Source organism: Stereum hirsutum (genome assembly GCF_000264905.1).
Source record: "Stereum hirsutum FP-91666 SS1 unplaced genomic scaffold STEHIscaffold_21, whole genome shotgun sequence".
In the NCBI taxonomy this organism is placed as follows: Eukaryota; Fungi; Basidiomycota; class Agaricomycetes; order Russulales; family Stereaceae; genus Stereum; species Stereum hirsutum.
This window is the reverse complement of record NW_006763151.1, coordinates 338,034-350,711: the sequence shown is the minus strand read 5'-3', so window position 1 is coordinate 350,711 and position 12,678 is coordinate 338,034. Positions and strand designations below refer to the sequence as shown.

Below are 12,678 nucleotides of genomic sequence, written 5' to 3'. Positions count from 1 at the left end.
ACGACAAGCAGGACGTCGACCAAGACGGTCGTCGCAGAAGAGATCAAGGGCAGAACACCGGGACTTCCGAGCCAGACGACGGCCAGGGATGTATGGAGGAGAGCAAGCAGGCGATGCACTGAGTGCACAGCGTAGCGTCGCGGCCAGTTGACGCGGATATACGTTCCCGGGCCAGGAATGGCAAGTCATTCCCGCTCACAAAGCCGCCACGTCCATCCTTCTTGGTGCCACCCGACAGATATCCCCAAGGAAATGCATGATATAGGTAAAGTACGTGGTGGATATATTTCTATGTGTGCGTGATCCATTACAACTCGTCGTGCCCCGCTGTACTCTCTGCCCCCGCACTACTACTACTCGTCGTCTCCCCACTCGGCGTCGCACTCGAACTACTCGAACTCTTCTTCGCCGCCTTCGGTTTCGGCTTCGGTTTCCTCACCAGCTTCTGCAGCGCCATCTCCAACACCTTCGCCCTCTCCTTCATCTCCTTCGTCTCAATCACCGGATCCTCATACATCTTCACCGACTTCTGCTTCTCCACCCACTCGTTCAACCACCTCTCGTGGTCCTTCAGCGTCTTCTCCAGGTCCGCGAGCTCCTCGCGCGTATACCGTCCAGTGGTCCCATTCGCCTCGTGCGCGGCCAGATTCGCTTTTTCTTCGGTGAGGAACATCCGCGTGTGCCAGTTCCACATCTGCGAGTTGTTCAGCGTCGATGGGAATTCTTCGATCTCCTTGTAGCGGTGCAGGATCGGCCGTTCCATCGCTCTGCAATTTCAATTTCACACCCAAGTCAGCACCACTACCTCACCGTCGCAGGAGTAGGAGTAGGAGTAGGAACATAAAGAAAAATACGCACTCAAGCCCACTCCTCTGCGCAATGAACCCGCCAGTTTCCGCCTCGTCCTGATTATGCTGGAACCACCCCATCGTCTCCTCCATCTTCTCCTTGATCCGCCTCCTCTCCTCCGGCGTCGAACACTTCACGAACGGCCTATCCTCGTCTCCCTCCAGAAGATCTCTGAGCCGGTAAAGGTACCCCTCGAGCGTATTCCTCTGTTCCTCCCTCTGCGCCAGGACGAGCTCTGCGGCCTCCGCTGCGATCAACCTATGGAGACACGCAAGGGGAAAGAGGGGTTCAGTGCCCAGTCATGCGCAAGGGCAGAAGACAACTCACCGTTGTCGAGCCTCCTTCTTCGTCTCCACAGACATCGGCGCAACAGACGTAAACTTCACATCCACAACCAACGGAATACTCGTACTCGTCTCCTTCGCCGCCTGCGTGCTCTTGCTCGCCGACCCCGAAGTCGTAGACGTAGCCGCCTCGTCACCGTCCTCAGTCGAAGTTTCGCCTGAACCAAAGAATCCTTTTAATTTGCCTGCGATTGCGACGAGAACGAGCAGAAATCACAAAAACAAAACGTATTGCCCCGTTATTTCGGGACAACTCGATTATGATACAGAGGAAGAGGGGAGGAAAAGGATAGATGGGAATGCGTACCTGCGAGAGAGCCGTCTTTGAGGTCGGCGTAGACTACTGCTTCTGGGACGGATACGAAACCAGATGGAGAGAGCAGGATGGTAGCTTTGACTACGGGGTCCAATCCACCCATCTCCGTAAGATTGGCGAAGGCTTCCTTGACTCCAGTGATCGACGCCTCGAGCAGTTCGACCGGGAATTCACTGCACATCCACGTCAGTCCCCTCACTGCAAAATATGGAAGAACAATAACAAGAAAGGTCGACTCACGGCGCCGGAATATCCTTATACTGGAACGAAATCTTAAAATCGTCCTTCCTCTTAAACGTCAACGTCTTCCTCGTATCCGTCTTACTCCCCCTCGGGAAGATAGTAGTCGTGATCACTCTAGGTCTCCCATCGCTGCCAACCTTGCCCGACTCGGCCTCGTAGAGCGCTTGGATATCGTACGGCGCGATGTCCTGCACGCGGATATCTTTCGTGCGGAACTGCCGGGAGAGGGACGCGCCGTGGAGGGCTGCGCCGAGGACGGCGGCTTCATCTGCGTTGACGTTCATCGCGATTTTGTCGCTGTAGTACAAGGTGAGATGAGATCAGCATGAGCACGAGACGTAGTGGAATGAAACGGGGGAGGGGGAGAGAGGGAGGGTAGGACGTACTCGCCGATGGTGGCTTTAATGGCTGCCTGGACCATGGGTGTGCGCATAGCTCCACCGGTCATGATGACGGACTTGATATCGCCCATGGTCAAGTTCGCCATCTCCAACGCGTCGAGGATGGGTTGTGTCCAGCGGGGCATCATGTCCGCACACATCGCCTCGAGTCTCGCCCTCGACACCTTCGTCTTGAAATCCACATCGTCCATCAAGCTCTCGACCTAAATCGCACGTTCAAAATTTCAGTCTCATACTGGAGATAAAGAGAGAGGGAGAGAGGGAAACTAAAACTCACATGGGCAACCGCCTCGCTATTCGCGCTCAAAATCGCCTTCACCCTACCCGCCTCCTTCCAAAGCCTCGCCATCGCCTTCGCGTCCTTCCTCGCATCCTTCCCCGTCTTCTCCGCAAACTCACCAATCAACACGTCCCTCAACCGCCTATCGATCTCCGTCCCCCCAACGATCCTATCCCACCCCACCCCATTAACCACCACGCTCGTCCCGCCCACCTCCTTCCCCTTCCCCTTCGCCGTCGAAAACGTAACGACCGTCGCCCTCGTCGACGACGCACCCACATCAAACACGATATGCCTTTCCGGAACGTCAAACGTCCTCGTCATCGCATAATTAACCGCCACCGCCGTCCCGTCATTGATCAGCGTCAACAACCTCAGCCCCGCGATCTCGACCGCATCCGCCACCGCGTCCCGTTCGAATTGGGTGTAATACGGCGGGACGGTGACGACGACTTCGTTCACGCGTTCGCCCGCGGCGTCTTCGGCGAGGGACTTGACGTAGGCGAATTGCATGGCGATGAGCTCTTCGATGTCCCAGGTGCGTCCGCCGGGTTTCGGGATCCCGACGGTGAAGCGGGAGGAGGCGACGAGGGGGGGTTCGGAGAAGGTTTTGTAGTAGGAGACTATTTCGGCGTTGGCGGGGACGCCGAGGAGGTATTTGAGGGAGTTGTAGGAGTCTTTGGGGAAGCGGGTGGCCTGTGGGTTTGGAGCATGAAGGTTACATGTTAGTCGTGTGGTTCATGGAAAACGGGCGATGAGATAGAGGCGTTGCGAATTCTGTGGCGCGCCACCAGAGTCGATGGTTTCGAGAAGTACATTGACGGCTACACTGAAGCCATCGTGTGAATGGCAGGTTTTCAATGATAGCAGCTCAGTACGCAGAGCATTTCACGTGCACGTCCACGTCCTAACATACCACTGCCAGCAGATCAAGGAAGACAACGCCCGAGACTCATTCGAATCCAACACAGTCCCCGTGCCAGCTCCCATCCCTCGCAAGTCACGCAAATAACAATCCAACACAACAAACAAAACAGAAAACCCAACGCACCAAATTATATGCATCGCTCCCAAACAACCTCTCCTCGCCCTTCCAAGCCACCGAACTCTGTATCTTCCGCTTCGAGTCCTTATTCAACAACACATCGAACGGAATACCCGGCTTCATCAACGAAGCCTTCATATAATCCGTACCATAGTCTATCGCGAGGACAGCTCCTAGTGCTGGTGAGACGCATAGTGTGAGCGAAAGGAGGAGTGGGAGGAGGAGGGAGAGGGAGAGGGGGAGGAAACCCAGGTGAAGACTGGGTGCACGCATCGTTGCGCGAGTCGGTCGCTGAGTGCTGAGTACTCAAGATGCTCGAGCTCCTAGACTAGACTATGATTTTTCTTGGGGTGAAGTAGACTAGATAGGATAGACGTGGCAAAAGCGTCAGCAGCGGGAAGAGAGCATCTACGTGTCTAACGGGATTGTGTTGGCGGGTGGTAAGCTATATGTACGGGTGGCACAGCGCCGACGCGACTTGGTTGCGCAACGTGGTCGATGTGGATTGCCACGTCAGAACTTTTGCTGTATCACACGTAGCATCCTGTGGCCCGAAAGCGCTGGCATGTTGCTTGGGGATGGCTACAACATGTGAGTTCTGATTAAGATTGTTCGTGTGGGTGCTGTGGAGGGCTTGCACGGAGAATTTTCGTGGCACGTCGTATTGAGCTTCAATTGGGGAGGAGATGCGTACAAGAAGGATAACTTGAAGGCTCTCCGCACGATTCTGTTCTAACAAAAAGCGTATAAGAAAAGTCGACATATGCTGGGCTTTGCGTATACATGATTAAGGGAGGTAGTATCCTGCTGCAAACATCTACTATGATGATCGGAGCGAAGACGAAAAGGAGGTGTGGCACAACTAAGAACTACAGTAAGTGTGGCCCAAGACCCACGCCGAACTTGCAAGAGGTCATGATTGAATGATCTTGAAGAGTCTGCGGAAGAGTATTCAACTGACCTTCATATATTACACGACATAAATCACCTCATGGCTCATTCTCGACCGAATTATGCAAAATAGCGTGTATTCGATGTCAAGCCACGGTCGTGAATACTTAGAACCACTCTAACATCCGTACTACTACTAGCTCTCCGTCCCATGTCCACGCTCAACCATCCTCATCCCGCCGACAGACAGACTTACCCACCCACCTCCAATCCAACCCCTAGTCCTAACCCCTATATCACGACATATACCCCACAATAAATCAATCGTCCGCATAATTCCCCAATAATACGTATCCCAAATAGAATAGAATAAAACGCTCACGCATCCCCAGGGCCCTCTCCCTCCGCCTGCGCTATCGCCTTACACAGCGTCGCAGCCCCAGGTTTGTGTGGCACGACCTCGACTTCTAGTTTCAGTTCTTCTCTTAGGAAATCGGCGGTCGTGGGTCCGATCGCGGCTATTCGTGCTGTGCATTTCGGGGTGGGGGCTGGTGGAGATGATGATGGTGCAGGGGGCGAGGTCAAGGAAGATGAGGAAGAAGAAGTGGTGGTGGTAGAAGGGAGGGAAAAAAGGGAGCGGATGGACGGTGTTACGTAGGCTGCGGCGGAGGGCGCGAAGTATGTTATCCACCATGGTTTATCTGGTTCTATATCATTTCATAGATACCTAGTCAGCACCGTACCATAGCCACCTTGAGAAAAAAAAGGAAGAAACACACCGACATCAACGCCCCTAACCACCTCCCCCAACTCCTTCTCGAACCGACTCGACCCCCTCGTCTCATAGACCTTACAACTCCCCAATCCCAACCCTCCCTCTCTCAATATCTCAGGCAACGTCTCCCTATTCTTGTCGCCCGTCAAATACAGTAGTCTCTTGCCATGTTGCCGTTTGGACTCGGGGATGTCGTGGAGTATGAAATGCGCTAGTTTCTCTGCGGTGCCGGATTCGTAGGCCCCTCGGATGTCGGTGGGACAGAGGTGGGCGATGGTGGTGGGGGAGGGGTGAGAGGAGGAGATGGAGGAGAGGGCGAAGGCTGTGGAGGGGCCGACGGCGTAGAAGGGCGTTGTGGCCCATGAGGGGGCTGCTGCTGTTAGAACACAGAATATTAGGACATTGCGTTTCCTAGTAGTGAAGTATAGACATAAACCGTAGAACTTACATGCACCGATCTCACTCTCACTGCCCACCTCATTCGCGATCTCCTCGACGGCCTTCCCCCAAGCCTCCGCCGCCCTCGAGCTCGTCACGATGACACCTCCGTACCCTCCTCTCCTCTCCCCCTCTTTGTCACCACCATTGCCTCCACTTGGTCCATCCTTCAAGATCCCCCTGAGCTCCTCACCATTGACAAGCACAGTTTCGAGCACAGGGACCGAGAACGGACGATAGCCGGATTCGGTGAGTGCTGCTTCGTAGGGGTCTGGAGAACCGTTTGGGGCGCGGAGGAGGAGGACGGGTGCGCGTGTGTTGGGTAGTGGCATTGGGTTTTGCTGAAGATGTTTACTGTCGATTTATGATTGTTCCCGTGGATATGTACTTGCGTTCGAGGGGGCAGGGTACGAGACAAGTAAGGATTAGCCAAGATTCAGGTTTAAGCAAGCTCAAGCCCCAGAGATAGTGTGTAGTCTGGTAGCAATATTGCAGACCTTAGAATACGGTCAAGTTGTTATGTTGCCAAGGTTCGTAAGAGACCGTGAAGGGAAGTAGTAGGTCGTGAGGGTCGAGGGAAAAGTGGAGCTGGGCATGGTAAGTAGCGGATGCATGGGTGCTGTATCAAAACAAGCCTGGACTGGACGAGCACATGTCCGCCGCTTCGGGATCGGACTCCTCCTTTCTACCACTAGGTCCACTCCTGCTTGGGAATATAAGTAGTTGGAGAACTTCATTCGTATGTGCATTCTACTGCGTCATAATGACCGTAAACGTAGTAAATTGAAAGCAGACGGCTGACTTATATTTTCGTTGTGGATTTTGTTAGATACTGTCCAGTTCTTGATTGGACTTGACTTCTGCATCCGAGTCAGAAGCCACTCTCACTCTCTTCGACATATCCACCTCCAGCATTTGAATACTAGCCGACTCCTTACTCGAGATGACCTCCAAGAAAGAAAAGCCGTTGCACTCCCTCTTCGCAGGTGCGACCGCCGGTGCCGTCGAAGCGTGAGCATCTCTATCCGACCATCTTCTATTTATAATTTCTTTCACTATCCCATCTCGTCCAAATTATACTGCTGAAGATCACGGTTGGGTGTGAGGAGAGACAGAGCTGACGAAGCTTAGGATACTAGGTTCGTGACCTACCCCACCGAGTTCGTCAAAACGCGCACTCAGTTCGGAGGAAAGGTGCGCCACATTGCTCCCCCTTTCCACTTTCTCAGCCCTTCCTTTATATTCTTCCCTTCTTACGATTCACACTCGAGGCTGGAATATTGACCTGATTGACCGTTGCTTATGTTTCCAGCGTGAATCCCCAATCGCCATCGTCCGCGAGACCGTGAAGAAACACGGCGTGACAGGTCTCTATTCTGGCTGTACGGCACTCGTGATCGGGAATGCGACGAAGGCTGGAGTTCGATTTGTTAGTTATGATCATTTCAAGAGTCTGTTGGCGGATGAGCAGGTGTGTGTTTCCGCTTTACTTCTGTTTTCTGTTGTCTATGTTGACGTTTTGTGGTGTGGCGTGTGGCGTGGAGGGTAAAATCAGTGCGCCGAGGAGTTTGTTGGGTATGTGATTTTCTGTGTTTGGAGGTTGTTATAAACTTCGCTGTTACCTGGTACTGATGGATGTCTCTATATTTTCCGGACAGCTGGACTCGGTGCAGGAATGACAGAGGCCGTACTTGCCGTGACGCCCTCTGAGACCATCAAGTACGTGTTTTCATCTCTACTCTACCCTACTCTACTCAAGTCCCTTCACTCTTCCTTCTTACGCTATCTCTGCCCCATTGTCTTCTTATGCTATCAATTCCCCTCCACTCAGAACAAAACTCATCGACGACGCTAAACGGCCACAACCACAATACCGCGGCCTCGTGCACGGGACGATGTCCATCGTTCGACAAGAAGGCATCCGTGGGATTTATCGCGGTCTTTTCCCCGTCGTACGTTCCATACCCATACCCATACCACCCGCACCTCTCTTCCGATCTTTCCAGACATTCTCATCCATTATACTAACACGATCCATTCCGCATGAACAACGAACAACGAACAACGAACAACGAACAACGGCCCATTCTACATGAACAACCAACAACCAACAACGAATGGACGTGGCGCGCGCGCGACAGATGATGCGCCAAGGCGCGAACTCCGCCATCCGGTTCACGACCTACGCCACACTGAAACAGTTCGTCCAGAGCAGGACGAGGGCGGGGCAGCAGTTGCCTTCGGGCGTTACGTTCGGGATCGGGGCGATTGCGGGCTTGGTGACCGTTTATACGACTATGCCGTTGGAGTGCGTTCTTCCTTTCTTTCTTCATATTTTACATTGCAAGAGCTCAGAGGGCACGGGCGCTGACTTGTGATGTGTTGTGTTCGTAGTGTGATCAAAACGCGAATGCAATCCCTCGAGGCGCGCACACAATACCGTAACTCGTTCCATTGCGCGTATAGGATCTTCACGGAGGAAGGTGTACGGAGATTTTGGACGGGCACGACGCCGAGGTTGGCGAGGCTTATCGTGCGTTCTCTCCCCCTCCTCCTTCTCCTCCTCCTCCTCTTCCTTGTCCTCGTCCTGTGGCGATTGAGATTGACACTGATGTGACTTGTGTAGATGAGCGGAGGGATAGTGTTTACGATATATGAGAAGGTGATAATGTTGATTGGAGGGAGGGAGGTGTAAATATATGTATTTGGCCGTCTTCGCTGCCCCGAATGGGATTGTGTATCCGTGCTCCATGCGAGAGCGACATATCGCCTAGCCTCGCCCACACAACGTCCGCATTAGTCTCCTTTACAGACCTTTATAGTGATGACTATCGATCACTGTTATACGCCCGCATGCTATTTTTGGTAGTTTATGCGTGTTTGGCACTCCTCATTGCCTCTGCATTGCCTGATTTTCCCACTGCCCAACGACACTTCCTACCCTTACCCTTCAAAGCTCCCCAGACCCTGCCATTCGCAACTCAAGCTCAGTGAGTGAGCCTCCGCTTAACTCTCGTGTATCCTTGCGTACTCATCACGTCGAGTATACAGACTACCACCTACTTGATCTTCCCGGCGTCACAACATGCATCGGAAACTCAAAGAAAAAACCAAGAGACTGTTTGGACGAAACACCACGAGCTCGACCTCTTCGGGTCGAAACTCCAATGTGAGCTCACAGGCAAATCATGCTCATGAATCAAAGTGACGCCGGGTCGTCTTGTTGTCCCAGTCGCCAGCTCCTCCTCTTGTGCGTTTAGGTACACCCCAAGGCAGTGCAGGTACCCCTGCGCCTACCTTATCAGCTATCAGCCTCGAACCACTTGCTCTACCTGTTGAACCACCCACTTTACCCGCCGAACCGCCCACTTTGCCCGTCGAACCGCCTGCCTTACCTGCCGGACTGTCTCCCATAGTAATCGAGCCGACCGCACGCACCGACGTACAAGAACTATGGGAACTTGCTCTTGGACACTCTAGCAAAGAGGGTGGGATCGCTCTTCCACAAGCTTCACTCGAAGACTGCCTAGCTTCTTTCCAGCAGACGGCGGATGTTTTCGAACGTGAGACAGTAAGCAAGGAGAAAGCTCGCGATACGATCAAAACGATTCTGGACTGGGTAGACGCGGTCTCGGGGCTGCTAGGTGAAGGTGTCAGCATTGTGAGTTGATGCGGCCTCACGTTCGCGCGATCAATATGGGCTAACACTTTGGTCAACGTTAGGTCTTCCCGCCAGCCAAGACAATCTTCACCGCTGTTGGAATGCTGGCGAAGGTACGTATGCATATTATGGACAGTTCTTTGTCACAGTCGCATTCAGACCTGTTTTTTTAGGCTGCGAAGAAGACGATCAAGAAATACGACCTAATGCTCGAGTTACTCCGTGAGATTGGCGCTTTTGTGGATCGGATGAACGTGTACAAGAAGGACGATACGATCTCAGACGAAATCAAGAAGATCATCGTCACATTCCTGGCTGAGCTCCTGAAGGCCATTATCTCATTGTCGACTTTCATGGAAGCCAACACTACAGGTGCGCCATCTTTACCTGCAGCCTGCCATCATAACTGGCCTACTGATATACCGTTCAGTCTCCTTCCTCGCGGAGGTTTGTGGACAGGATGACGATATCAATGGCGCGATCCAGAAGCTGGAAAAATTGGCGGCACAGGAGGTTGGGATGGTCAGCGCCCTCACGCACCAGGATGTCAAGAGAGTTCTGAAGAAGCAACAGGATGCCGAAGGTAGGTCCTCCATTCATCGGTAGACTCACTGAGCTTTCACGGTGCCTGCACTATTTCAGACCAAATGCTTTACTCGAAAATCTTTAAATGGCTCTCACCGCCCAATCCTTCCACGAACCACGAATCCAACTGCGCCGCGCGTCGCGGTCAAGAGGTTGGCCAAGAGACTGGCAACTGGTTCTTGCAGAGTTCGGAGTTCATCTCCTGGAGAGACGAACGGAGCAGTCGCCCGCTATGGCTTCACGGGATACGTGTGTCGTCTGTTTTCTACCTCATATCGCGATCCTGATTCATAATCTCTTAGCCGGGAATGGAAAGAGCGTCCTATGGTGTGCCTCACTTCACTTTCTACCTACCCGTATACTGAATACTAAGTCTATAGCTCCACGGTCATCGACAATATCACCGCGTGGCATTGCGAGAACAAGCCTTCGTCCGCCATCGTATACTTCTATTTCGACTTTCGAGACAAAGCCAAGCTTGAACTGAGGGGCTTGCTATGCTCGCTCATCGTGCAGATGCTATCGCAGTGTGGCACTATGCCCACCTCCATTGCCAACCTCTTTTCTCAGCACGCTAATGGCGGAATGACCGCCCCTATTGATCATCTTGGGCACGTGTTCCTCGGGCTTCTGGATATCTTTGAGCATTCATATGTTATTGTCGACGCTCTCGATGAGCCCCCTCGTGACGTGCGAAAGACAGAGCTTGTGCCATTCCTTGAATCACTCATGAGAAAAAAGTGCCCTGGCCTTCACCTCATGGTGACTAGCCGCCCAGAATCTGATATCCAGTTATCCATGGGGAATATAGGCCCCATTTGTATTGACCTTTCGACTGGACTCGTAAATGACGACATCAGGATGCACATTCGCCACATTCTCGAAGACACAGACCTCAAATTATGGGATACAAAAATACTCGAAACTATTGAACTCTCGCTCGTTTCTCGAGCGAACGGAATGTGAGATTGCCGTCTCAAATTTACTTATTTGAAAGATGGGGCTAATGTGCATTTCATCAGGTTCCGATGGGTCGACCTCCAGCTTCGGTCGCTTCAATCATGCCGCACCGAGGAGGATATCGAACAAGCATTGTCCAATCTTCCGAAAGATCTAGACGACACATATGACCGCATACTCTCTGCTATCCCTCATGCAGATGTTCCACGTGCCCTTCGACTCCTCCACTTCCTTGTGTTTTCGCTGAGACCTCTGTCGGTCCATGAGCTTGCGGAAACCATCACTGTTGATATTGAGAGCAACACCGAGCCTTATGTTATTGGCAAACGCAGACTTCGTCAAGCAAATGACATCTTTACCATTCTCTCAGGGCTTGTATCTCAGAGACAGGTTACCATTCAGATTCTCTCGTCTCTGGAGCAGGGCAGTAGGGATGTTACACAAGTTTCCCTTGCTCATTTCTCAGTCCAGGAGTATCTGGTTTCTGATCGTATACAAAGGAAGTCAGATACTGTATCGAGGTACAGTCTGACAGAGAAATCATCCCACACAATTATTGCACACACATGTCTTAACTATCTCCTGCAGTTTTCCACCGCTGATTGCTTGGACTCCAAATCACGGGCCAACTTTCCATTTGCTGGATATGCTGCAAGATATTGGACAAAGCATGTTCACTACGACAAAGAGGTCACACTCGAACTCACTGAAGCTGTACTAGAGCCTGCATCAAAGCTCATGGACATGTCTGGATTTGCATTTCCTAACTGGGTTCGAATATATGACCTGGACAATCCTTTAGAAGAATGGTCAATAACAAGGTTAGAAAAGATACCAGATCCTTTGTACTATGCATCATTGGCAGGCTTATATGGCATAGTAGTAAGGTTATTGCTTGAGCATGGGGCCAATGTGAATGCCCAGGGCGGCATATACGGCAATGCACTCAGTGCGGCGTCGGTACACGGTCATGACACCACCGTGCAGCTGCTGCTCGAGAAGGGGGCCAATGTGAATGCCCAGGGTGGTGGATACGGCAATGCACTCAGCGCGGCGTCGGTACACGGTCATGACACCACCGTGCAGCTGCTGCTCGAGAAGGGGGCCAATGTGAATGCCCAGGGCGGATATGGCAATGCGCTCCAGGCGGCATCGCTGGTCGGTCATGACGCCACCGTGCAGCTGCTGCTCAAGAAGGGAGCCAATGTGAATGCCCAGGGCGGAGAATATGGCAATGCGCTCCAGGGGGCATCGCTGTTCGGTCATGACAGCACCGTGCAGCTGCTGCTCAAGAAGGGGGCCAATGTGAATGCCCAGGGTGGCATATACGGCAATGCACTCAGCACGGCGTCGCAAGGCGGTCATGACAGCACCGTGCAGCTGCTGCTCGAGAAGGGGGCCGATGTGAATGCCCAGGGTGGCGGATACTACGGCAATGCACTCAGCGCGGCGTCGGAAAGCGGTCATGACAGCACCGTGCAGCTGCTGCTCGAGAAGGGGGCCGATGTGAATGCCCAGGGTGGCATCTATGGCAATGCACTCAGTGCAGCATCGTATAGTGGTCATGACACCATCGTGCAGCTGCTGCTCGAGAAGGGGGCCAATGTGAATGCCCAGGGCGGATATGGCAATGCGCTCCAGGCGGCATCGCTGGTCGGTCATGACGCCACCGTGCAGCTGCTGCTCAAGAAGGGAGCCAATGTGAATGCCCAGGGCGGAGAATATGGCAATGCGCTCCAGGGGGCATCGCTGTTCGGTCATGACAGCACCGTGCAGCTGCTGCTCGAGAAGGGGGCCGATGTGAATGCCCAGGGCGGCATATACGGCAATGCACTAACCGCCGCGTCGAAAGGCGGTCATGACACCACCGTGCAGCTGCTCCTTGAGAAG

At 52.9% G+C, this 12,678-nt stretch overlaps 3 protein-coding genes across 3 annotated transcripts; 1 reads left to right on the top strand and 2 right to left on the bottom strand.

The window, feature by feature from the left end:
- Positions 1–250: 250 nt before the first annotated feature.
- STEHIDRAFT_172822 (actin-like ATPase domain-containing protein) lies at positions 251–3,903 on the bottom strand. Its single transcript, XM_007310702.1, has 8 exons — positions 3,485–3,903; positions 2,431–3,129; positions 2,139–2,356; positions 1,750–2,049; positions 1,501–1,682; positions 1,177–1,378; positions 859–1,107; positions 251–767 (listed from the first exon to the last, which is right to left on the bottom strand). Exons 1-8 carry the CDS (start codon positions 3,749–3,751, stop codon positions 308–310), a joined length of 2,577 nt encoding a protein of 858 aa, XP_007310764.1. The 5' UTR covers positions 3,752–3,903; the 3' UTR covers positions 251–307.
- Positions 3,904–4,493: 590 nt separating this feature from the next.
- On the bottom strand, positions 4,494–5,914 carry STEHIDRAFT_142959 (tetrapyrrole biosynthesis uroporphyrinogen III synthase; the record flags this gene model as incomplete). Its single annotated transcript, XM_007310701.1, has 3 exons — positions 4,494–5,076; positions 5,149–5,520; positions 5,593–5,914. 3 exons carry the CDS (start codon positions 5,912–5,914, stop codon positions 4,748–4,750), a joined length of 1,023 nt encoding a protein of 340 aa, XP_007310763.1. The 3' UTR covers positions 4,494–4,747.
- A 349-nt stretch (positions 5,915–6,263) lies between these two features.
- STEHIDRAFT_105803 (mitochondrial tricarboxylate transporter) lies at positions 6,264–8,326 on the top strand. The gene is made up of 10 exons (XM_007310700.1): positions 6,264–6,321; positions 6,412–6,593; positions 6,722–6,776; positions 6,895–7,053; positions 7,127–7,157; positions 7,241–7,301; positions 7,414–7,534; positions 7,724–7,890; positions 7,977–8,115; positions 8,209–8,326. Exons 2-10 carry the CDS (start codon positions 6,526–6,528, stop codon positions 8,275–8,277), a joined length of 870 nt encoding a protein of 289 aa, XP_007310762.1. The 5' UTR covers positions 6,264–6,321; positions 6,412–6,525; the 3' UTR covers positions 8,278–8,326.
- Positions 8,327–12,678: the final 4,352 nt, after the last annotated feature.